Genomic DNA, 25,738 nt, shown 5'->3' on the forward strand with positions numbered 1-25,738 from the left:
TTGAAGCTTGTGCATACCTCCCGTAGTTCTCATGCCAAGGTTTTCAGCTTCATCAGGTCATTTAAGGTCTTCTCTACACTGTTTATTCTAGTTAGCCATTTGTCTAATCTTTTTTCAAGGTTTTTAGCTTCCTTGCCATGGGTTTGAACATCTTCCTTTAGCTCAGAGAAGTCTGTTATTACTGACCTTCTGAAGCCTACTTCTGCCAACTCGTCAAAGTCATCTCCATCCAGCTTTGTTCCATTGCTGGTGAGGAGCTGCAATCCTTTGGAGGAGAAGAGGTGCTCTGCTTTTTAGAATTTTCAGCTTTTCTGCTCTGGTTTCTCTCCACCTTTGTGGTTTTATCTACTTTTGGTCTTTGATGATGGTGATCTACAGATGGGGTTTTGGTATGGATGTCCTTTTTGTTGATGTTGATGCTATTCCTTTCTGTTTTTTAGTTTTCCTTCTAACAGTCAGGTCCCTCAGCTGCAGGTCTATTGGATTTTGCTAGAGGTCCACTTCAGACCCTGTTTTCCTGGGTATCACCAGCAGAGGCTGCAGAACAGCAATATTGCAGAATAGTAAATATTGCTGCCTGATCCTTCCTCTGGAAGCTTCATCCCAGAGGGACATCTGGCTGTATGAGGTGTCAGTCGGCCCCTACTGGGAAGTGTTTCCCAGTTAGGCTACATGGGGGTGAGGGACCCACTTGAGGAGGCAAGTGTGTCCATTCTCAGATCTCAGACACCATGCTGGGAGAACCACTGCTCTCTTCAGAGTCATCAGACAGGGACGTTTAAGTCTGCAGAGGTTTCTGTTGCCTTTGTTCAGCAATGTCCTGCTCCCAGAGGTTGAGTCTACAGAGGCAGGCAGGCCTTGTTGAGCTGCAGTGGGCTTCACCCAGTTTGAGCTTCCTGGCCACTTTGTTTACCTACTCAAGCCTCAGCAATGGTGGATGCCCCTCCCCGAGCCAGGCTGCCGCCTCACAGTTTGATCTCGGACTGCTGCGCTAGCAGTGAGCAAGGCTCCATGGGTGTGGGACCCACCAAGCCAGGCACGGGATATACTCTCCTGGTGTGCCATTTGCTAAGACCATTGGAAAAGCCCAGTATTTGGGAGGCAGTGTCCTGATTTTCCAGGTACAGTCTGTCATGGCTTCCCTTGGCTAGTAAATGGAAATCTCCCAACCCCTTGTGCTTCCTGGGTGAAGCGATGCCCTGTCCTGCTTCAGCTCGCCCTCCATGGGTTGCACCCACTGTCCAACCGGTCCCAATGAGATGAACCAGGTACCTCAGTTGGAAATGCAGAAATCACCCATCTTCTGTGTTGATCACACTGGGAGCTGCAGACCAGAGCTGTTGCTATCTGTCCATCTTGGAACCAATCCCAACAATTTTTTTTAATAACAGTAAAAACAAGAAATGTGAAGCCCCAGAGAAGGCCTGTAAGAAGAGCAAGAAGTCAAGCACAGTGGCTCACACCCGTAATACCAGCACTTTGGGAGGCCAATGCAGGAAGATCACATTAGATCAATAGTTAGACCAGCCTGGGCAACACAGTGAGACTCTGTTGCTACAAAAATGTTTGTCTAAATAACCGGGCATGGTGGCATGTGCCTGTGGTCCTAGATACTTGGGAGGCTGAAGCAGGAGGATTGCATGAGCCCAGATGTTCAAGGCTGCAGTGAGCCATATGATCTGGCCACTGTACACCAGTGTGGGCAACAGAGCAATATGTTGTGACACATGCACCAAAAAAAACAGAAGCCAGAAAGAACATAGGAATAAACCAATCTTGTTCACACAGCAATTCTCCAAAGAACTCAGATTTTTTACTCTGTGTTTTTAAATATTGAGAAAATGGAAGACATGTAACTAACAGCATATTTTTAACAATTTAAAAAACCACAGTCATCAAGAGTAATTTCAAATGAGCTGAAAGCCAGATAAACCACAACATTCCCCTGTCCCCAAAAAGGACTTTTTAAAATTACAGGAATAGAGAAGAAATAATCCTACTTGTTGGTGGTCAGTATTGTTACATTAACACCAAGAGATCAGAGCTATTAAAATCCTAACCTATTCTTAATTTTCCATCAAAAAGCCTGATTTTCCACCACAAAATACAAATGAAAACCACAATGATATTTCATCTCACACTAGTCAGAACAGCTAGCATTAAAAAGTCAGAAAACAACAGATGCTGGTGAGGCTGTGGAGAAAAGGGACCACTTATATACTATCAGTGGGAAGCTAAATTAGTTTAGCTACTACAGAAAGCAGTTTAGAGATTTCTTAAAGAACTTAAAACAGAGAGCTACCATTTGACCCAGCAATACCATTACTGGGTATATACCCAAAGGAAAATTGATCATTACACCAAAAAGACACATGTACTCCTATGTTCATTGCTACACTATTCACAACAGCAAAAATATGGAGTCAACTAGCTGCCCATCAATGGTGGATCAGATAAAGAAAACGTGGAGGCCAGGTACAGTGGCTCATGCCTGTAATCCCAGCACTCTGGGAGGCCAAGGCAGTTGAATCACGAGATCAGGAGTTCGAGACCAGCCTGGCCAATGTGGTGAAACCCCATCTCTACTAAAAATACAAAATATTAGCTGGGCCTGATGATGGGCACCTGTAATCCTAGCAGGAGGCTGAGGCAGGATAATCAGTTGAATCTGGCAGGCAGAGGTTGCAGTGAGCCAAGATCGCACCATTGCACTCCAGCCCAGGTGACAGTGTGAGACTCCATCTCAAAAGAAAAAAGAAAGAAAGAAAGAAAATGTGGAACACATATACCATGGAATACTACACAGCCATAAAAAACAATGAAATTGGGGTCACAGGGGAGCAGGCTCTCACGTGGAGGTGGGGAAGTTTGGCCCATCGGAATGATCACCAAGACACACAAAGTAGACCTGGGCCCTGGGCTCCCAGAGAGAGAAAGAAGAAAGTGGTCAAAGAACCAGAGACTCAATACTCAATTTTAAACAATGATGATTACTTTGCCAATGTTTCTCCTATAAAAGCCACATCCCCCTCTAAAAGTGTGGTCCATGGGAAGGTACCTGAGATGTCTCTAGTGAAGAAAAGAAGAAAAAGAAGGGTGTCAGCACCCTTTGCGAGGAGCACGTAGAACCTGACACGCTGCGTGCCAGACGGCCAGAGAAGTCACCCAGCCCCAGGAAGCAGGTGCTTGGTCGCTTGGAGTTCCTCTGTGGGGAAAAGAAAAAGAAGTCACCTCCAGCCATGTTCCATGCCTCTGGCATGAAAACCTCCCCAGACCTCAGACAGGGTGAAGAGGAAACCACAAGAAGGAAACAAAGGGGGCCCAGGACCCCTCAGTCCAGGATCCTTGATTCTGCAAGGCTGGTGATGCTGCCAACACCTGTTCAGTGGGGAAGAAGGGTGAGGAACAGGCAACCTTGGGGCAGATAAGGGAAGCAGAAGAGCCCCAGGGAACACAGTGGGAAGGTGAAGAAGAAGAAAAAAAAATCCACCAGGAGGGAGTCGCCCTCCCAGGCCACTCCAAGCCTTCCAGGTCCATGGAGAGCAGCCCTAGGAAAGGAAGTAAAAAGAAGCCAAAGTTGAGGATCCGGAATACATCCACCCCCATAGGAAATGGCCCTAAGGCCCCCGCAAAGAAAACGATGAAGTCCAAGAAGGTAGAGCAGCCAATCATTGAGGAGCCAGCTCTGAAAAGGAAGAAAAAGAAGAAGAGGAAAGAGAGTGGAGTAGCAAGAGATCCTTGGAAGGAGGAAACAGACACGGACTTAGAGGTGGTGTTGGAAAAGAAAGGCAACATGGACGAGGCGCACATAGACCAGGTGAGGCGAAAGGCCTTGCAAGGAGAGATCCATCGCGAGTCAGGCAAAATGGAAGCTTCTGAAACCAGGAAGTGGAGGGGAACCCAGTTTGGCCAGTGGGATACTGCTGATTTTGAGAACGAGGAACAGAAACTGAAGTTTCTCAAACTTACGGGTGGCTTCAAAAACCTGTCCCCTTCGTTCAGCCGCCACCCCTCTCCACACTCCCCAGCACGATTGCAAGGCCCAACAAGGCCCTCAGCAAGAAGGCGGCCGACAGCCTGCAGCAGAACCTGCAGCAGAACCTGCAGCAGGACTATGACCCGGCCTTGAGCTGGAAGTACAGCCGCGGAGCCAATCTCGACTTCTCCACCGCCCCCAACAAGATCTTTTATATTCACAGGAACGCTTCCAAGTTAGTCAAGCTGGAAGATTAAACTCTAGAGTTTTGTCCCCTCAAAACTGCCACAATTGCTTTGATTATCCCATTTATGCTGGAGGTTACAAATTTTTTGTATGAAAAATCAGATCTTGGTAATGACCTTGAGCAGTAGGATATAAATAACTCCCATAAACTTAGCGTTCCAATAATGGAACACTAGGCATAAATGGGTTATTCAGTTGTGCTGATGAAAGCCATCTGGCAGTTGGCTCACACTGAACACCTGTGGAGACTAAGGACAAGGACAACTATCTTGATGGGCTTGGATGAATTGGGGAGAGGCAGCTTATGTTTTGGGAGCCAGGAGAACAAGTGAGTGGCTAAAACCTCCTGTTTTCTGTGTTAAACATTCCGTCCCTGTTTGAGACATCAGTGTGTACAGATGACCTTTGTTGAGTGTTTAGCAGGTGCTAGGCACATACTAGTGTTTTCCTTAATGTATTTAATCTTCATAATTATGAAATGGGTGCCATTATTATCCCCAACTTATAGATGAGGCAACTGAGATTCTGGGATAAAGTAATAAAATTCCCTGGGATCACCCAACCACTAAAAACAAACAAACAAACAAAAGAATGAAATCATGTCCTTTGTCCCAGCATGGATGAAACAGGAGGCCAAAGTCCTAAGCAAATTAGTATAGGAACAAAAAAAACAAATACCGGATGTTCTCACTTATACGTGGATGCTAAATGTTGAGTACCCATGGTCATAAACATGAAAATAACAGACACTGCTGACTACTAAAGGGAAGGGGAAGGAGAGGGGCATGGTTCAAAAAACTACCTACTGGGTACTGTGATGACTACAAGAGTGTAATATACCCATGTAATAAATCTGTACATGTACCCCCTCTATCTAAAATAAAACTTGGGGGAAAAAAAGCATGATTTTCTTTTTTTACACTAAAAGGGATTTTTTAAAATATGATTAAGAGAAACAATGAAAATATGAGATTGGAAAATTGTTGACTATTAATGAGTTCATATTTTTGCATCTAGATTTGTATCATAAGGCATCAAAGTATTCGAAGATGAAACTGAAGAACTTTCATTAATAATTTCTCATCATATTTTAGCTTTTACTTTAGGTTCAGGGGTATGATAAATTTTAATAAATCTTGAAAAAATGTAATGAATGACAAATGACCAGAGAGAGAAAAAATATCCTGAGTGTCAAAAAGGAGTAAAATAGGAGGCCCTGGGCTTTGTATATTGATAAGCTCAATAAGAATTCCTAGAAATATTCTAGACAGAATATTAAGCAAATGATTTATAATAAACTTGAGGGCCAGGCCCAGTGACTCATGCTTGTAATCCCAGCACTTTGGGAGGCCGAGGCGGGTGGATCACTTCAGGTCAGGAGTTCAAGACCAGCCTGACCAACACGGTGAAGCCCCATCTCTACTAAAAATACAAAATTAGCCAGTCATGGTGGTACACGCCTGGAGTCCCAACTACTTGGGAAGCTGAGGCAGGAGAATCGCTTGAACCTGGGAGGCGGAGGTTGCAGTGAGCTGAGATCGCACTATTGCACTCCAGCCTAGACAACAAGAGCGAAACTCTCTCTCAAAAAAAAAGGAAAGAACAACCATCATTACTAGAAAATAACATAAATTCATTAAGAGCAAAAAAATTACATTACATAATGCTTATTTCTTATTTTGATAGGTTAACCAGATTGCTACATCAGGAGAATAGAGTAGATAATGTCTCGATTTCAGCAAAGTACTGATAAGTGCTTTATAATATCTTTGAGGGAAAGAAAGAGAAATTCAGGTAGGATGATAATAGTCTTGGGAGAAGAGGTTCCTGATGGGGGGGGCTCCAAAGTCAAGACATGGTGTTTGTAAAGAAATCTGAAAGATAAGGGTAGGACATTAGGAGGTCCTTGTTTAGGGAGTGGGTAGTTCATGCTAGGAATAAAAGAATCAAGATTACCATAGTAATATGTAAATGTAACAAATATAAAGGCTTTCCAGAAATCCAAGTGAGCAAAATCTACTCATTTTCATTTAAGTTCAATCTGAATCAATGGTGTCATTTAGTTCTTTAAAAAGAATGCAGCTTTAGATTTGAATACTCCCATTTCAAAGAAAGAGTAGTAATACACAAAAACGCATCTTTATGGCTTTTGTTATTTGGTCAAATATATCCTGAATACCTTGTAACGTGCAGAAAACATCTGTGGCTGCTTACATAATATATGTAGTGTAAGTGGATGAAAATAAGCAAAGGTTTGTCTTCCCATTTAACTGAAAGTCCTGGTTAGGATGCGGACTATGCCTGAGTTCCCAGTTCCTGGTACAATGTAAATATTTGTGATTGATATAATACAGCGAAAGTAAGATAATGATAGAACAGTGCAAAGAAATTGGGAATGAAGTTAACCCGTAAAAATGTATGCCAGAATGATCTGAGACACTATTACTATTTGTAATGTGGGTCCCAAATTCACCTTTGAGCCTCCTGGCAAGGAAACAAATATGCTAAAAGATCACAGTCTCCAAAACCTAAAACTTCATCCTCTTTGCCAGAAGCAACATGTTAATAGATTTTTCTTGCAGTAAAATCCTGAGAGAAATTTCTCACAGGATGCCTCACTGAGCAAATACAATGTGAAATACGGAGAAATTCTTAAAGTACAGTAAGCTGCTTAAATGTTTTTTACTCCTTCTTAAGGAAATAGCAGAAAATCCAATACAGTTTAGTGAAAGTAATTCCTTTAGGGACCAAAGTAGTAGGGTCCAAGTACACAGATTGCCAGTGGTCAGCTTTGCTCCAGGCCCCGTGGTGTGGTAAGAAAAGTATAAGAAAATAAGTGATTGCATATCCTTGAGACAGTCTTTTTTGAAACCAAACTTTTGCTGTAGCTGGGCAGTATCAAGTTTAAATCTGTATTCCCCCGCAAGAATGGAAAATGCAGATATTTACTGTTGGTGATTAAATGCCAATTCTTTTGCTTACACTGAAGAATGAGAATGAGTCTGAGTCCCACTTTGAGGGATACAGTAACAAACTGGCAAAGGTAAAGAACAGTGACAAGGAGAATGACACATCAGGACATAATTTCGTATGTAAAGTAGACAGCAAACTGGGCTTGGTATATTGAATCTGAAGACCAACAGGGAAGTCATGATAAAACCAGCCTCAAACATCTGAAGAACTCTCTTAGGGAGGAAGGCGCACATGTCCTCTGTGGTCCAGAATCTGACCAACGAGTAAAGGTCCCAGACAAGGAGAACGAACTCAGGAGAAAATCATTTTCCAACAGTAGAGCTGTCTGCAACAGGGCTATGCCGCCGTAAAATGATGGGAGGGGCCCGATTGCTGGAGGGGTTTAGAGAGAGACTGCACAAGTGTCTATCAGTGATGTTTCAAAAATAATCCCTGTCCTCAAAGGGAGACTGAATCAGAAATCCTTCTGGCCACAGGAATTCTCTGATCCTGGGGTGAGAAGGCATGCTCCATCTCTGTCTACGCAGAATCCACTGACTGCTCTGAGGGAAATCTCTTGAACTGTTTATGGGTTCTGTTGCCATCTCCTAGCTTGCTTACATTAGCCATAGTCCTCTAAAGAAACACTAAGCAAGCAGAAACCATGCTTTCCCATATCCTCCAATTTCCTTTTAACAACCCACATGTAAAATGCAACATTTCATTCTTTAAAAACTGTTTGCTGATGACACTATTTTTAAAACTTCACAGGCCGGGCAAGGGGGCTCACGCCTGTAATCCCAGCACTTTGGGAGGAGGAGGCAGGCGGATCACAAGGTCAGGAGATCGAGACCATCTTGGCTAACGTGGAGAAACCCTGTCTCTACTAAAAATATAAAACAAAACAAAACAAAATAAAAAAAATTAGCCAGGCGTATTGGGGGGCGCCTGTAGTCCCAGCTACTGGGGAGGCTGAGGCAGGAGAATGGCGTGAACCCAGGGGCGGAGCTTGCAGTGAGTGGAGATGGCACCACTGCACTCCAGCCTGGGTGACAGAGCAAGACTCTGTCTCAAAAAAAAAAAAACTTCACAGATTTCAGTGATAGTATTTATTGATTAGGGTCTTTGTTAATATTTAAGGTTCATTGCACTTTAAAAGCAGAATCGTGCAGTGTTCTAATCAAGTATTCCAAGTCACCACTAAAGATACCAAAAATGTCATATTTAATTTTTATTGCTTTGCAATGGAAGCTGGGGTGTGCTCTGAGTAGATCTCAGGTGCCAAATGCACTTCTCTTGTGGAAACATTATGCATAAAGGATATTTTGCAAAGTACCAAGTTTAGAAAGAAAGGTAAATTTAGGATGCCGGAAGAAATAAATGACTCTAGTACTTCTCTCTGTTGATGAAGTTTTGATTTCATTAGGTGGCCTGTCTTCCAGGCAAAGTGCTGTGCTGGGTCAGCTATAGTCTCTAATGTCAGCATGTACACTGCAGTCATCATAATTCATGAAACGCTCTCAAGGTCCCCTGTCAAATGCACTGAAGAGCATACTTCATCAAAGCAGTACTTTAAAATTTATGAAAAGTCAGAAGCAGGGTTGAATTTCCTTTGGAAGTTATTTCTGAAGAATTGTTTTCTTAAAATATTCTATATCTTCTTCCTGTTAGCATCTTTTATTTTAATCCCATGGTTCCATTCCATTTAAAACATTTAAGGGCCAAGCGCAGTGGCTCACGCCTGTAATCCCAGCACTTTGGGAGGCCGAGGCAGGCAGATCACAAGGTCAGGAGATCGAGACCATCCTGGCTAACACGGTGAAACCCCATCTTTACTAAAAATACAAAAAATTAGCCGGGTGTGGTGGCGGGCGCCTGTAGTCCCAGCTACTCGGGAGGCTGAGGCAGGAGAATGGCATGAACCCGGGAGGCGGAGCTTGCAGTGAGCCGAGATCATGCCACTGCACTCCAGTCTGGGCGACAGAGTGAGACTCCATCTCAAAAACCAAAAAAAAAAAAAATTTAAGATCTCCCCTCCCTCAAAACTTTCTTAATAAGTATAACTAACTTACATGGGCCATTATGCCATGGAATGCTTATAGTCTGCCAAAATGCTTGCAGAGAGCACCTTCTAGGTGGAAACGTGTGGTTGCTTCAATCAGCAAAGCCTACTCTGTTGATTTGCCTGTTGTATCACGCTAAGTTCAGGGAGATGTCTACTTGAAACCTCAGTTCCATTTCTCCTTTCTTCATTGCATCATTCACAATTGTTTGTGAGTGCCTGGGGATTGTGCATTTGTGTGCATGACAATGGGGTAACTTGCTATGGTTCATTCAGCAGAGCTTTTCTGAATGTTTTATTTTCACATCATTTTCATTCTTTCTAAATGAATCTGTGCTCGATGCACTAGTTCTGGAAGCTGGACATCATCTGTTATACAAGCACCCATGAGATTCCCAAGTCAAGCTTTTTGTCAAATTAAATCTGACAAATTGATTCTTAATTAACCCACAAGAAATGCTGATGATAGTTTTCTTGAGTAAACATAGAGTCCTTTGAGCTGGTAATATTTAAATTTTTCATAAATTTCCTTCTTTTTGTCTTACAATAATCAGTGCCTTCCAAATAAAAAGTTTTGGATAAAAGATCTAGATCAAAATGAATTTCCTCAGAAACAAAATATAAATGACAGTTTCAGGCAAAATAAAGGCCAATAGCTGTTCCAGACTAATTTTGAAGGAACATCCATCTTTTGATATGTCAGGATTAATATATACATGGAAAAACATTCATATTTTTTAAACTGATCATAAAGCTGACAGGTGCAAAAATGGTCCCTCTTCCAGCCCCATCTTACCAATTCTCAGTTACAGATGTCTTAATTTTTATGTGTGTCATGGGCACTTTGGCAATCTTGTGGAAACGATGAACCATTCCTCAAATATATGTGACTACAAAAGGAAAAAATATGTTGAAATCTATTATTAAAACATTACACAAATTTGCAATATGGCGATGCATATGCTTCTTCATTATAAACAACCCCTAGCAGTGGGGCTAATTGCTACATAATCTTGAAATGATGAGAAAAATCAATATGCAAGATGAAACAATTAGGGTTTCATCTACAACTGTAAAATGGGATTTTAAAATCTGTAATTTTTGTGAGGAACAAAGTCACAAGTACTGCTAATACCATCATGATCTATTGCCGTGGTTAGTGAAAGATAAACACATAATTCTTCCCCCCTATGTTCACAACCCCCTAAATTTTACACACAGATCCCCTAGAGAACCATGGACTCCACATTAGGATAGTCTGATCCCAGTGACTCTTGCCTCTGCTTCTACTTGTATTCAACCACTAGAGGGGTGCACTGGGGTCATGGTCAGTCATCAGCATGCACGGGATCCTCAGAAGCAATGGTGTCAGCAGAACTACACACAAACCCCACTATGTCACTGCCAATGAGCCCAACATCTGAACACTGTCACCTTAGAGGGGTCACTCTGTGTCAGTTCAGTGTTTTCTCCAGCCAGAAAGTCTGCCTCTGGCAATGGTACCAAGAGCTAATTCAGAGCAGAATGTGTTCATTGTTCTCCATGATGTCATTTGCCAAATGAAAGAAGTGGTTCTAGAATATCCTCCATGCTTATTTACCAAAACTTTATATGCTTTGTCTGCGCTGTCAGGATAACATATTCCATACATTTACTTCTTCTGGGGGGGTGGAAAATACTTCCATATCTCCAGCTAGAATTTGTACCTGAGATTTAAATCCACATTTCCACTTGGATGTCTAAAACTAGATTTATCCTCTTCTCCCCAAAACCAGTTTCTCCTTCTGACTTTGACTTTTCTTCTCCTAACTTGTATGGTCATCTCAGACTTTCCAGCCACCACACCCACTTTCCAGACTCTGCTCCTCAATTTACAGCATCCCTTCAGTCTCCCTCTTTATTCCATTCTCATTTCTACTATGTTCATTTACAGCCTAACCTGGATTCACTGTTACCCTTGTTCCTGCCTCTCACGACTCAGATCCATTCTTTACACACTGCTGCCAACTTAATTTTCCCAGAAGGCAACTCTGATGACCCTTTTATCCTGTCCAGAAATCTTCAATGGCTCCCCATTTTCTACTGAACTAAATGCAGACTCTGCCCTATAAGCCTCTCCTCCACTTGGCTCCAGACTCCCAGTTCAGCCACCTGTTTCACCCTGTTCTGCAAACTTTGATAATTCTTGTTCCATGAAACAGAGAGCAAATAACTTGCCTCATTCGTTTTCTGACTTGCTGCCTTTCACATTTTGTACCCTCCTTGTAGGATTCAAATATTGATGAAGAAGAAACTAGCAATAAGGTGTATTTTGAACACAGACATAGAGATTATAAAACTGTCACTGAGATGCTCTCAAAGGAGGAAAATATCTTAATGATTAAATAATCTCCTGCTCATTTTCCAAGTGTTTTCTGGTAAACCTGGACTTGGTGGGGAAGCAGAGAGAGTATCCAGATAATGGCTACTCGCCAGAGGAGAACATCTATCACTGTCATCTGATGCCACATCATCCTCCCAACTACCTTAGCAATCCTTGTATTTCACTTTCTCATTTGTAGCTTGGGGGTCAGGTAGGTGCACTGGATTTTGACCACTAGTTTACAAATTTTAGTCCATTAGGACCAACTTAAAATATAATCCACAGTATCCTGAATCATTAGATGCATGAATCAAAAGTAGGATGATGCCAGACACACTTTGGGATGCTGAGTTGGGAGGATCCCTTGAGACCAGGAGTTCAAGACCAGCCTGAGTAACATGGTGAGACCCTGTCCCTACAAAAAATTTTTTTAAAAATTAGCCAGGCCTGCTGGCCTGTGCCTATAGTCCCAGCTACTCAGAAGGCTGAGGTGGGAGGATGGCTTGAACTCTAGGAGTTCAAGGTTAAAGTTACAATGAGCTATGAATGCACCACTGCACTCTAGCCTGGTCAACAGAGAAAGACCCTATTTCTAAAAAAATAAAAATGAGAAATAAAAAAGCATGATGAATCACCAACATCACGTATTAGGTTTTTTCCACTAGCCGACTCCTTCCTCTTGGAGACTTCTTCCGTTTAGAATGGCAACCCCTTCCCCCTCAGTTTGAGGAGATAGAGAAGTGTCTGCCTGAGCTGAGAATGTTACCACCATTATCTCTGATGCTTATTCAGCAGCACTGTGTAGAGGCTTAGACTACACAGTGCTTAGATTCTCTTTCTGCTACACATCCTTGGATGAGCTACAAGTGTTAATTCTCAGTTTTCATATCTGGAAAATGGGGATTATAATATTTTGTATCCCATAGATTTCTGGGGATAACGTAGAGATAATGGATAATATAAGGAGAATGAGGAGAATGCATTTAAAAGGGGCTTAGCACATTGTCCAGCTTATAGGAGCCACTCTATGAATGTTAGTCATTATTATCAGCATAGAAAACATGTTGAGATAAATATAAGGAAACAAGGAATAGATGAGGTCAACAAACATTTCTGTGGGCCTTACTGTCCCTGTTGTAACTACTCAGTTCTGCAATCATAGCATGAAAGCAGTCATAGACAATACATAAATGAATGAGTGTGACTGTGTGCTGATAAAACTTTATTTACACAAACAGGCATTAGGAGCCAGATTTATCCTGTAGGCATAATTAACCAAACTCTGGCTATACTGCCCAAACCCTGACATTTGGGAACTTCCAATCAAGTATGGTAGTAAGTCTTGTAAGACTTTTCAGGGGAAGCAAGGAGGAGTCAGGGACTAACTTTACCATCATCCAGAGGAGCATAGAAACTTGGTATTTTAAAACAGCTTACTGTATGAATTTCCCAGAGATGAACAAAAGTAAAAAATATAGCCTAGAGCAAGTAGCTCAGGTTTTTTGTTTTTTAATCCTGCCTTTCAAATAAGTAACTTCAACTTTGAAACAGAACCTTCCCTTTTAGTAGACATTTTCCTTGGAAACTCAGCTCCCGCCTTGATCCTAGAAGTTACACATTTATAGGAATAAAAATGTCTGTAGATTAATTGGTAGACAATGCCTGATCCTGACTTCTGTTCCTTATCCTTATATATGAATAGACAGAGCTAAGAAGTCATTTATCCAGCAGTTTGACTAAAAGGAAATGGAAAGCGCATGGATAGCAGAGGAAATCATTCACTTCCTTTTCTATTCTTTTTATTAATATATGATCTTATTATTAATAACATAAAGGAATAGCAAATGAGAATCCATGAGCAATATCAGACCCTGAAAATAAGCTGGTGGCTCAGTATCAACCAATGAGGACACTTGATAGTTTAGCAAAGTTGCCAAACAGGAGACAGACTCTGCTCCTTTAAAAGAAGAGTGACTGTGGCGTGTGCTCCCCAGATAGGAGAGCAAAAACATACTTTCTGGGCCTCTCTCAGGATCGTTGTTTGGGAAGGAAGTTGTATGGGAAATTCACAAACTCTTAGATGTTAACATTTTAATGCAGCATGCCACACACAAACTCACAAACACAACCTTTTTTTCATCAATAAAGTTGCAGAGGAGCCCCATTTGCACTGTATATCATACTGTATTTTAATATCCAAAATGGCTAGTCCCTTCCAGAGTTTTTATGACTTAATGTGTGCTAATTTAATGGGCCTGGTGCTTTATTCATTTGAAGCAAGAAATTAAGTCTGTGATAATAAAGCAAGGTTCTTATCAGATTTCTCTTTCTTGTTGTTTTACAGTTTTCTCCTTGTCTTTGGTTGCTTGATTTTGTCAGTGTTTTCTACCATCCCTGAGCACACAAAACTGGCCTCAAGTTGCCTCTTGATCCTGGTAAGTGAAACATGAACAAGAACGTACCTGAATGTTATATAAGAACTGCCTATAACATTTGTACTATGCATCTTATCCTACAAAAAAATTCTATCTAAAAAAGAGTTACTGTGAAATATAAAAGTTTCAAAGATTACTGAAACATTTGCCCACCAATTTAACATGTAGTCAATCCTTAGAAATACATAGAAATGTTCAGGATTGCTATTACACAGCAATATCTGGTGTTATAGATATATCATAAATAGAAGGCAATGTTAGAAAGCAGTTTTGAGTATGTTTATCTATGCTAATAAACAAATTATATAAGAAGAGTCACTATCTATGAGGCCTCTCATTACATTGTGAAAGACTATAGAGTAGAGAGCATTTTCCAATAACTGTAATTCGGCAGTAGCTAAATATAATTGGCTAAGAACTATGAACATATGGCACCTCATAAGAAAATAGAAGGCTCCTTCATGCTCTTTTCCACCAACAGACTGCATTATGAGTTTTGCTGCTAATGCAGTTACCTGGTGATAAATTCTGCAGTTTGCTCTGTTGCCATTATGCTGTCAATCCTCAAGCACACAGAATTGCTCGATTCACTTTAAAATGGAAAAAGACCCCAAGATAATTTTATCTGAATTATTCTGAGCCTTTTAAGCTCTCATACTTTCTATTACAACTAAACTATAGCACTGTACACTCAAATCACATCTGATTGAAAGTTTGGTTCATTTTCAACTATTTTAACCCACTCACTTTGTCCAAAATTATCAGATTTGACAGTCTTAGAGCTATTTGAATGAACTACAAACTGGAACAGCTCACTGTTTCTGTAGAGCCTAGGGGTATACAGAAGCAGGGGGAGGAAAACGGTAAGATGGTTTACGTGCCCTAATAAGCAGAGATTGGTTATGTTACAGCAATAAATATTGAATATGAAAAAATTATTACTACCACGAAGGCAGAAACTGAAAGATTTCAACTCATATAACCTGAGAGAAGGGCAGATGCTTTTCCTACCTTTGCTTTCAGATGGCTAGTTTGTACTTAAGGTTGCTAAGACATCATCAAGTCTTTCAGTGCAATATCAGGGAGAACTCATTTTGAATCTGTAATAAATCTCTCTCAATTCATTTGCATACAAATTGTGCTCCAGCAGCATATTGCTCACGTTAAGGTTACCGTTTCAAAGCCCAATGTAGAGAACAGATAGACCAAAGAGCACATCAGAGATCTGTTCCATTTGCAAGCTTTCCCTTTGGGTAGAAAGTAGGCTTTTAACCTTGTCCACCCTTTTGATAACAACAAATGATCTGAGCCCAGGGGCTAAGGTATAGCTGGCTTTTAGGTCCACATATAGAACCTCAACCAGGAATTTTAGACTGAAAATATAAATCTGATTTTTAAACTTGGAAACAAAAAACGATCTACTGCATGACCAATATTAGGAATAAATCAATCATTAGGAATCTCATGAAAAGATTTCTTTCAGAGCCAGGTCAAAAATCTAAAATGTTAGATTTATATCCTCCAAACCTCTGAAATGTAAATTCTGTCATTGCTAATGAATTTCTAAATAGTCCAAAGAAACCCATGTAATTTCAAAGTCTAAAACTGATTAGTATCTTGACTTTTAAAACCTGTTGAATAGTGAATAGATCAGAGTTTAGTAAGTAGAGTGCATTTAGTAGAAAATAAAAATGTAGATGTCAGTCTTGAATGCTTTCAGATTTAGCAAGGTAGAAATGAGTTCCTCTATGCAGATGAGGCCTTTGTTTTGAGCAAGTGGTTAGTGTTACAGATAGATATTCGCAGAAACCTATTGCAACAAGGCTTTCTGTAGGGAGAGGGTTTGTTAATCCTACTATCTTTCTGCACTGGCAGAATTTGATGTAATTCAATGGATGGAACTCTGGAATCTATGGAATGTTTGCAACTTCCAGAGGAAGGCTTAGATGGTAAAATTGCAGTTAATTTCGGTCCATTTCAGCTCTTAGCACAGTGATAGCTACCCATCCCCTACTCCCAGGCCCATTGCAGGCAGCTGTGCACATGTTCCAGGAGGGACCTGAACACAGCTTATATGAGCCAGGATGGGCAAAAAGAACCCTGCTCCAAATATCAGAAATCTGACCCTGGATCACTAATTGCTGCTTCTGATCACGGAGGAGCAGACAAAAAATGTGGCAGCCATTGTTGCTGCACCTTCACCCATTGCTGTCAGCCCCTCCCCCGCCAACGGAAGTGACTTCCAGGAGATTAAAAGGGTCCTCCCCACATGCTTCATTTTTCTTTTTTCCTTTTTTGGAATACAGTGTGTAAAGATGTAATTATTTGACATTAATAACTGAAAGGAGTAGGGCTAGAGATGTAAAGGAACAGAGTTTTTCTATGCCATTAAAGTTAAACTGGTATAAATTCAAATTAGAGTGTTATAACTTTAGGATGTTAATTTAATTCCCATGGCAACCACAAAGAAAATAGCTGTAGAATACACACAAGGAGAAATGAGAAAGCAATTCAAACATTTCACTATGAAAAAAAAATGAACTAAATACAAAAGAGGGTAGCAATGCAGGAAATGAGAAACAAAAAAAAGCTATAAAGTATATACAAAACAAAGAGCCAAATGATGAAAGCCTCTCCTTATCAGTAGCTAATTTAAATGTAAGTGGATAAACGTTTCTAATAAAAACCAGTGATTAGCAGAATGGATAAAAATACATGATTCAACTATGTATATGCTTAGTACAAGAGACTTACTTTAGATTCAAAGATACAAATGCATTGACAGTAAAAGGGTGGAAAAGATATTTTATGCAAATAGTAAACAAAAGAGAGCAGAAGTGGCTATACTAATATCATACAAAATAGACTTTAAATCAAAAAAGTTATGAGATAAAGAAGGGCATTATATATTAATAAAAGATTTAATACACCAAGAAGATGTAATAATTATAAACATTTATGTACCTAATAACAGGTCATAAAATACATGAAGCAAAAACTGACAAAATTAAAGGGAGAAATAGATAGTTCTACAATAATAGTAGAAGGCTTCAATACCCCACTCTCGATAATGGATAGAACAACCAAACAGAAGATAAGTAAGAAAACAGAAGACTTAACACAATAAACCAACTAGGTCTAACAGACTACACAGAACACTCTACCCAATAACAATACCATAAACATTCTTCTCAAGCACACAGGGACATTTTCCAGCACAGGCCATTATGTTAGCCCCATGTTAAGTCTCAATGACTTTAAAAGATGGATACCACACAAAGTATTTTTTCCAACCACAATGGGATGAAGTTAATTGTCAATAACGGAAATAAAACTGGAATATTCAAAAATTAAACAGCATGCCTTTTATTTTTTTTCTTGAGGCAGAGTCTCACTTTGTCACTCAAGCTGGAGTACAGTGGTGGGATCTTGGCTCATTGCAACCTCTACCTCCTAGGTTCAAGAGATTCTCCTGCCTCTCAGCCTCCTGAGTAGCTGGGACTATTGGCATACACCACCACTCCCTGCTAATTTTTTTCATTTTTAGTAGAGGCAGGGTTTCACCATATTAGCCAGGCTGGTCTTGAACTCCTGACCTCAAGTGATCCACCCGCCTCAGCCTCCCAAAGTACTGGGATTACAGGCGTGAGCCACCAGACCCAGCCTAAACAGCATACTTTTAAACAACCAGTGGGTCAAAAAATAAGTCTTAGAAATTAATGAAAACAAAACACAACCTGCCAAAACTTATGGGACACAGTGAAAGTTGTGCTAAGATTAAAATGTATAGCTGTAAATGCTTACATTAAAAAAGAAACAAATATCTCAAATCAGCAACTTCATTTTACAACTTAAGGAGCTAAAAAATGAATACACTAGACCCAAGCTAGCCAGAACAAAGGAAACAATAAACATGGATAAATGAAAAAAAGACTAGAAAAACCATGAAGAAAATCAATGAAACCAAAAGTTGGCTGTTAGTAAAGGCTGACAAAACAGACAAGCCTTTAGATAGATGAACTAAGAAAAAAGGATACTCGAATTAATAGAATCAGAAATGAAAATGGGAACATTGCTACCGATTCCACAGAAATGAAAAGGACCATAAGAGAGTACTATGAACAATTGTATGACAACACATTGGAAATCTAGATGAAATGGACAAATTTGTGGAAACACAAAACCTACCAAGACTAAATCACAAAGAAATAGAAACCGAATAGAGCTATAACTAGTAAGGAGATTGAATCAGTAATCAAAAATCTTTCAACAACAACAAAGAAGCCCAGGATCTGATGGCTTCACTAGTGAATTCTAACAAACATTTAAAGAACTAATAGCAATCCTTCTGAAACTGTTCCAAAAAAATAAAGAAGAAGCAACACTTCCTAACTAATTCTATGAGGCATTACTTTGATGCCAAAGACACAAGAAAAAGAAAACTATAGACCATTATTTCTTATAAACATTAGTGTAAAAAGCATCAACAAAATGCTAGTGTATTTAACAGCGTATCAAGAGGATTATACACCTTGGCCAAAGGAGATTTAGTCCTTCAATGAAAGAATGATCAACACACAAAAATTGATCAATGATATAGGCCACATTAACAGAATGAAGGGAAAAGCCCCATAATTATCTCAATTATGCCAGAAGAAAACGTTTGAAAAAAATTCAATGTCCTTCTATGATTTAAAAAAAAAAAAAAAAAAAAAAAACTCCACAAACTAGGAATAGAGGAAAACTACCTCAACATGATAAAAGCCACATATGAAAAACCCACAGCCAACATCATACCATAAGGTGAAAGACTAAAACTTTTCCTGTAAGATCAGGACGAAGGCAGAGATGTCTGCTTTTGCCATCCCTATTCAACAAAGTACTAGACGACTGTACTAATTTCTAGCTACAGCAATTAGGCAACTATTAAATAAAAGAAACAAAAGGCATCCCAATTGAAAAAGTAAGTAAAATTTTCCCTGTATACAGATGATGTGATCTTATATGTAGGAACCCCTAAAGATTAAAAAAATAAAAAAATAAAAACTGTAAGAAATAATAAATAAATTCAACAAAGTAACAGGATGCAAAATCAATATACAAAAATAAGTTGCATTTTACCAACAATGAAGAATTTAGAAAGGAAACTATGAAAACAATTCCATTTATAATAATATCAAAATATACTTAGGAATTAACTTAACCAAAGAGATGAAGAACTTACACAATGAAAACTACAATAACATTACTGAAATAAATTAATAAGACACAAATAAATGGAAATACATTCCATGTCCATAGTTTTGAGAACTTAATATTGTTAACATGTCCAAAGTCATCTACAGATTCAATGCAATTCCTATCAAAATCCCAATGATGTTTTTTGCAGAAATAGAAAAACCCATCCTAGAATTCATACAGAATTTTAAGGGACCCCAAATTGCCAAAACTATTTTGAAAGTAAAGAACAAAGCTGAAGGACTCATAATTTTTTATTTTAAACTTACTACTGCAAAGCTATAGTAATTCATCATGAGGTAGTTTCCTATAACATTATGAATGTATTTAAGCTACAGTAATCAATCATGAGGTAGTCTCCTGTAACATTATGAATGTATTTAATACCACTGAACTATACTTTACAATGGTTAAGCTGTAAATTTTATGTTATATATAGGCATACAGACCAACATTTAGACCCATGGAATAGAATAGAAAGTCCAGAAATAAATCCACACATATATGGTCAAATGATTTTTGACCATTCAGTGGGGAAAGGGCAGTCTTTTCAACAAATGGTGATGGAAATATTAGATATCCACATGTGAAAGAATGAAGTTGGACCCTTACCTAAGACAAATCACAAAAATTATCTTGAAATGCATTAAAGACCTAAAACTATAACATTGTTAGAAGAAAACATAAGGCAAAAGCTTCAAGTCATTGGATTTGTGTTAGAAGAAAACATAAGGCAAAAGCTTCATGACATTGGATTTGTCAGTGATTTCTTGCACATAACACCAAAGGAGTAGGCAACAAAAGAAAAAAATAGAGAAACTGAACTTCATAAAAATTTAAAACTTTTGTGCATCAGAAGACAGTATCAACAGAGAAAAAAGGCAACACACAGACTGAGAGAAAATATCTGCAAATAACATACCTGTTAAGGGGTTAATATCTGGACTATGTAGAGAATTTCTGAAACTCAACAACAAAAACAACCTGATTCAAAAATGAGCAAAGGACTTGAATAAACATTTCTCAAGAAAAAGATGTACAAATGGCCAATAAGCACCTGAAAAGATGCTCAACATTATTAATCATTAGGGAAGTGCAAATCAAAACTACACCGAGTACCACCTCACACCCATTAGGATGGCTACTATCACAGAAACAGGAAATAACAAATGTTGGTGAGGATGTGAGAAAATGGAACCCTTGTTCACAATTGGTGGGACTGTGAAATGCTATAGCCACTATGGAAAACAATACAGCTTTTTTTCCTCAAAAAAATAAAAAATAGAATTATACGATGCAGCAATTCCACTTCTGGATGTGCGCCAAAAAAAAATTGATGGCAAGGTCTCAAAGAGATGTGTACACCCATGTTCATAGCAGCATTATTCACGATAGCCAGAATGTGGAAAAGACCCAAGTGTATACTGACAAGTGAATGGATAAGCAAAATATGGTATATACATACAAAAAAAATTATTCACCCTTAAAAAGGAAGGAAATTTTGACATATGCTTCAACATGGATTAATGTTGGCGACATTATGCCAAGTGAAATAAGCCAGCCACAAAAAAAAAAATGTATGATTCCACTTATATGAGTGAGATACCTAGAATAGTGAAAAAATTATAGAGACAAAGTGGAATGGTTGTTGCCAGGGGCTATAGGGATCAGGGAATAGTGAGTTATTGTTTAACAGATAGAGTTGCAGCATTACAGGAAGAAAAGAGTTATGGAGATGGGTGGTGGTGATGGTTCTGTAACATTATGAATGTATTTAATACCACTGAACCATACTTTAAAATGGTTAAGCTGTAAATTTTATAGTACATATATTTTACCACAATACAAAAAATTGAGAAAAATATTTTTAAAAATTAAATGAGCATTAGGAAAAATAGCTAATACACTCTAGGCTTAATACCTAAGTGATGGGTTGATAGATGCAGCAAACCACCATGACACACGTTTACCTATGTAACAAATCTGCACATCCTGCACATGTACCCTGGAACTTAAAATAAAACTACAAATTAAAAAAAAATTAAATGAAATTTAAAACTCAAAAAAAGGTGGTTAATGATATAGCCTACTTCATAAGGCTGATGTGAAAATTAGATAAATTCAAGTACATGCTTAGGACTGGGACCGAGAGAAGGAAAACTCTTTGAAAGCTAGCAAATATGATCATCACAGGATCCTCCATGTATAATGGAGACCTCATAGGGACACAAGTACAGGTGAACTGTGGAATAGTTGAAAATGCTACACTTGAGAAAATATTATATTTTATAATAGAAAACAAGTATCTGTGTAAGAGTTTTCTCACCACAATCAAACACTTAATTATGTAAGCTTGCTACGTGAACATGTTCTCTAAAAGTGACTCAGTGGTATACATTCGGCATGCAGCATGTGTTCACAATAGCCACTTATTTCTGGTGACTAATGAAACTGATTTCAATTGTTGCAGCATTTTAGTAAATACGTCTGATGACAGTGCTTGTGGCTTTATATCTCTTCTCTCCATGCCTGCATCTACTGAGTGTAACACTGGGCAGGAATAACTCCAGATCTGATGGACTTGCTTGCTGTGCAAAATTTTATCTGGTGATAAAATTTGTGAACTCAAGAACATGTATGAAACTTTGTGTCCACATTCCAAGGACGGTTAAAAGCTGGTGTTAATTTCCTATATTTGGTGACTCCATCAAAAATGAAAGGGAGCCAGCATTTTTTAAGTACCCTTCATTTATTAGGCTCATTGGTTTCTTATTAGAAAAATAAAACTGGCAATGTAAGTATCCCCTCCCATTTTCACAAATAGCTAAATAAGTTGTGCAAGATAACATACCAAGTGTAAAACAGCCAAGATTCCAGCCTAGGCCTGGCTGAGGAAAAGACTGGGCTGTCTTCAGAGCATCCCGCTGCCTCTCATTCTCTTGCTTCTTTCAAGGCTGACAAGTCTACCAAAAAGTATTTGCCAGCACTCAATGAAGTGCTCATGTCTAAGGCTCCTTTTTGTTCCATATATACCAAATGAGGTTTACAACACTTTTACTTAGGATGTTATGCTTTCATAAAGAGTTCCACTTACCAAATTATCACAAATGGGCATATTAATTCAGACCACTAGAAGTTCTTTGTACTGAGAATTCTAAATTCTGTTTTGCAAATATTGAAGAGCTGGATTCATGGGGTAAATAGTCAATTGTAACGGTTGATCTTCTAGTCCCAGTTCACTTTGCTCAGGTGAGTTACATGCTGTTGAAATGAGTTCTCCTATTTCCAGGTTAGACTATTATGGTAAGTTTTGTTTGGTTTGTTTTGATTTCATTAGCCAAAGGTTGTAGGTTTTAGCATTGTATTTCCCACCTTTTTGAGAACAATACTGTCTGGAGTGCATTTCCTCTCTGTTGAAGAACTTCTTGCCATCCAGATTAATTTTAAAGTATTTGTTTTAAGTTTTTAGATGAAAATTGTCCATCATGTTGAGAACAGAAAACTCCATTTGATGAAAGTGATGCATATTATTTGCAAAATTCTTATTGCAGGTTATCATTTCTAAAATTGCAGTAAAAGGAATGCCACTATCAATTTTAGCAAGATAGAGCCTGTCTCAGTATATTTGCTCCTGTACCCTCCGGCTGTGTTAGAAAGACGCCAAACTACAAATCGATCGTGCTCAGCATCTGGATGAGTACTCTATCCAGGCTTTCCCAAACATCCAGATGTTTGACAGCTTCTACATATGCATGTTTTCTCCTTATGCTTCAGGTAGCAAAGTAAACATGGGTTTATTGTTTCCTTGCACAGTGACTCTGCTCCTGAATTGTGTACAAACTCAATGTAGGCAGGTCTAATTATATCTTAAATGCACTAGTGGAGCTTACTATTTAAGGAAAATCCATAGGGAATTCTTTTGTAAAGTGAAGTATCCCCTTGAAAAGGTAATAACAGCTACATAATTAATTTGTTACATGTTTTCTTTTTTAATGTGGGTACATGCATTTTAATTGCTATATAACTATTCACTATATATATAACATGGTATTGAAGAGTTAGAGACATTGTTGTCACTTCCTATATACCAGTATTAACAAGGGAGGGAAAAATCAGCCACAAGCACGTTTACCAGTCCTTGCAAAGTAGAAAGGTTTGCACATGAAATTGTATAGATTTGATATAGAATGAGATGACAGCAGTCTTTACATTTAAAACTTCTGGTATTAAACATTGTAAGAGGATAACAGAGTGTAAGGATAAGAATCCATTTGAGGATATTAAATCTTATGTTTGTAAAGGCAGTAACGCAATATGAGATATGAAGCAATCAGATGTGAGGAATGAGTGATGCTTCTTTAGATTTATCACATCCCTATAATTTACTGCAGAAAGCTCTCAGAATATCCCAATGAACATTGAAAACTGCAATTATTTTCCTTTGCTTTTCTTTCATCAAGGAAAATGCAAATAAACTCTAAAATGATTCACAGAGACTAACGACCCTCATCAATCTGCCGATGACTGAAAAGAAAAAAGCAGGAATAGTTAAACACCTACACTGAATCTTAACAGAGGGATAATAACATAGTAAGTTGCCCCATAAAAAGTATTTCAGATATTAGAGGAAAGAATTTTTGAAGTTAAAGATAATGATTGTGCCTGAAAAAGACCATGCCTCTATCTACAATTAAGGAAGGAAAGAATTTTCCATATTTCTATGCAAACATTGATGTCTAACCAAGTGGTCCAGGCTATACCACTGAACTCTATACAACTTTGTTTCAAGACTTGACAGGCTACCCAGCAGACACCCTTACAGCTATAGATGAGCCATACTCAACCAGTTCCACACTGATGTTTAGCTTTTATGCCCTTTTGAGCTTCACAAAAGTATATCCAACTGAGAGAGAAAGAGAAACAAGGTAGTAAGAAAATTTTACAGGGTTACTGGAAAATGAAAGAAGCCAAAATGTTTGTCAGTAGAAGGAAAAATACCCTTCCCTTACTATCTTTCCATGCTTTGATCATTTCCATCATTTGAAACCTGGACCAAATACCTCCTCCTTCCTGAAATAAACTTTCTTTCCTCTAACTTTCCTCAGTCCTGTCTACTTGACATTGTATCTTCTCCATTATTCATTTATTCAAGAAGATGTATGCAGTACCCAATATGGATGAGGCATTCCTTTTTAGGAGCTGAGGATATAACAATGAACAAAACAGTCAAAATCTCTGTTCTCATGGAGCTCATGTTTTTGTGGAAGACCTAGAATAAACAAACAGGAAAATCAATATATTAGATATCACAAATAAAAGGAAAGCAAGAAAAAGAATAGGTAATGAAGAAGTGTTTAGATAGTATGTTTAGAGAAGTCCACTGAAATGGGTGGCAGAGACTTGAATGGAATGAGGTGACGAGGCATGTAAAGATTAGGGAAAAGAACATGCCAGGCAGATGCAGCTTCAAGGACAAAAGCTTTAGACAGGAGCATACCTAGTGAGACAAGGAAGGGCAAGAAGATGAGCAACTGAAGGAGGGTGAGCCAGGGGTGGGAGAAGTTGAGAAAAATTAGGCACCAGTTGAACTGTAAATTTCCTGAGAATAGAATCCAAAGCTGATACAGTGATACCACTTAATACAGTAATAGTTGGTGGCAAATCATCAGTAAATGAAAGGAGATGGCCCATTTAATTATATAACACTAATATTGACATGTTCTTGGAATCATGGATATGGCACCAAAATTCAGACAAGAGGCAGGACCTGACTGTAGGATGGACTAGAGTAGAGAGTAATAGGATGGGGGACATTTAGGAAGCAGGTGAAGTTATTCAAGTAAAATACAATGGAGCCCTAAACCAAACAGAGGCAGCATGAATAGGGAAAGGGCATGGACTAGAACAGTATAGAGAACTTGCAGGTTAAACCAAAATCGTAAGTCCTGTATAATTGGTTTGTGCCTCACAGAAATTTCTGGGAGGGCTTTCCTCAGCAGATTAGAAGTATTCCCCCCCTTTGGTTACTACATAGCTGCAGGTTACCTGCCTCCTGCCAGATGTGGTTTGCTTTGTCTGTGGTTCCCATTTGCTCACTGCCTCTCTGATTGAGACCTGCCATCTTGCTCCGGCCTACGTATCCCAACTCTGGATTTCCCACTTGATCGCTGATCCTGTGGATTTCTATAGATTTTCATATATTTCCCTGGGTTCTACTTACTTCCTCTTCTAATTTCTCCAGGTCCAGTTCCTTAACTCACGCAATTTAACTCAAATATATATTAAATGCTTCCTACATTTTAGCCCCTGTGCTGGGGTCTGGAGTCCCAAAAATGAATAAGGCATTGCCCTGCCCTGGAAGAATTCAAGTACAGTATTTTCTACAACCTCTGACTGACTCCAGAAGAAAATAACCTTGAAATCATGGTGAAATTGCTTAATTAGAAGATGAGAGAGAAATAGGTTAA

The 25,738-nt window shown here is 38.9% G+C and overlaps 1 protein-coding gene and 1 pseudogene across 4 annotated transcripts in view; both read left to right on the forward strand.

The window, feature by feature from the left end:
• Nucleotides 1–25,738, forward strand: part of KCNQ5 (potassium voltage-gated channel subfamily Q member 5) — a 567,929-nt gene that overhangs the window by 355,156 nt on the left and 187,035 nt on the right. For all 4 annotated transcript variants that reach the window (XM_050786501.1, XM_050786498.1, XM_050786499.1 and 1 more), the window contains exon 2: nucleotides 13,943–14,033. In XM_050786501.1, the coding sequence (XP_050642458.1) occupies nucleotides 13,943–14,033 (91 nt within the window). The remainder of the gene's footprint in view (nucleotides 1–13,942; nucleotides 14,034–25,738) is intronic.
• Nucleotides 1,312–5,526, forward strand: LOC126952123 (lysine-rich nucleolar protein 1-like; annotated as a pseudogene).

Source organism: Macaca thibetana, chromosome 4, assembly GCF_024542745.1.
Source record: "Macaca thibetana thibetana isolate TM-01 chromosome 4, ASM2454274v1, whole genome shotgun sequence".
NCBI lineage: Eukaryota > Metazoa > Chordata > Mammalia > Primates > Cercopithecidae > Macaca > Macaca thibetana.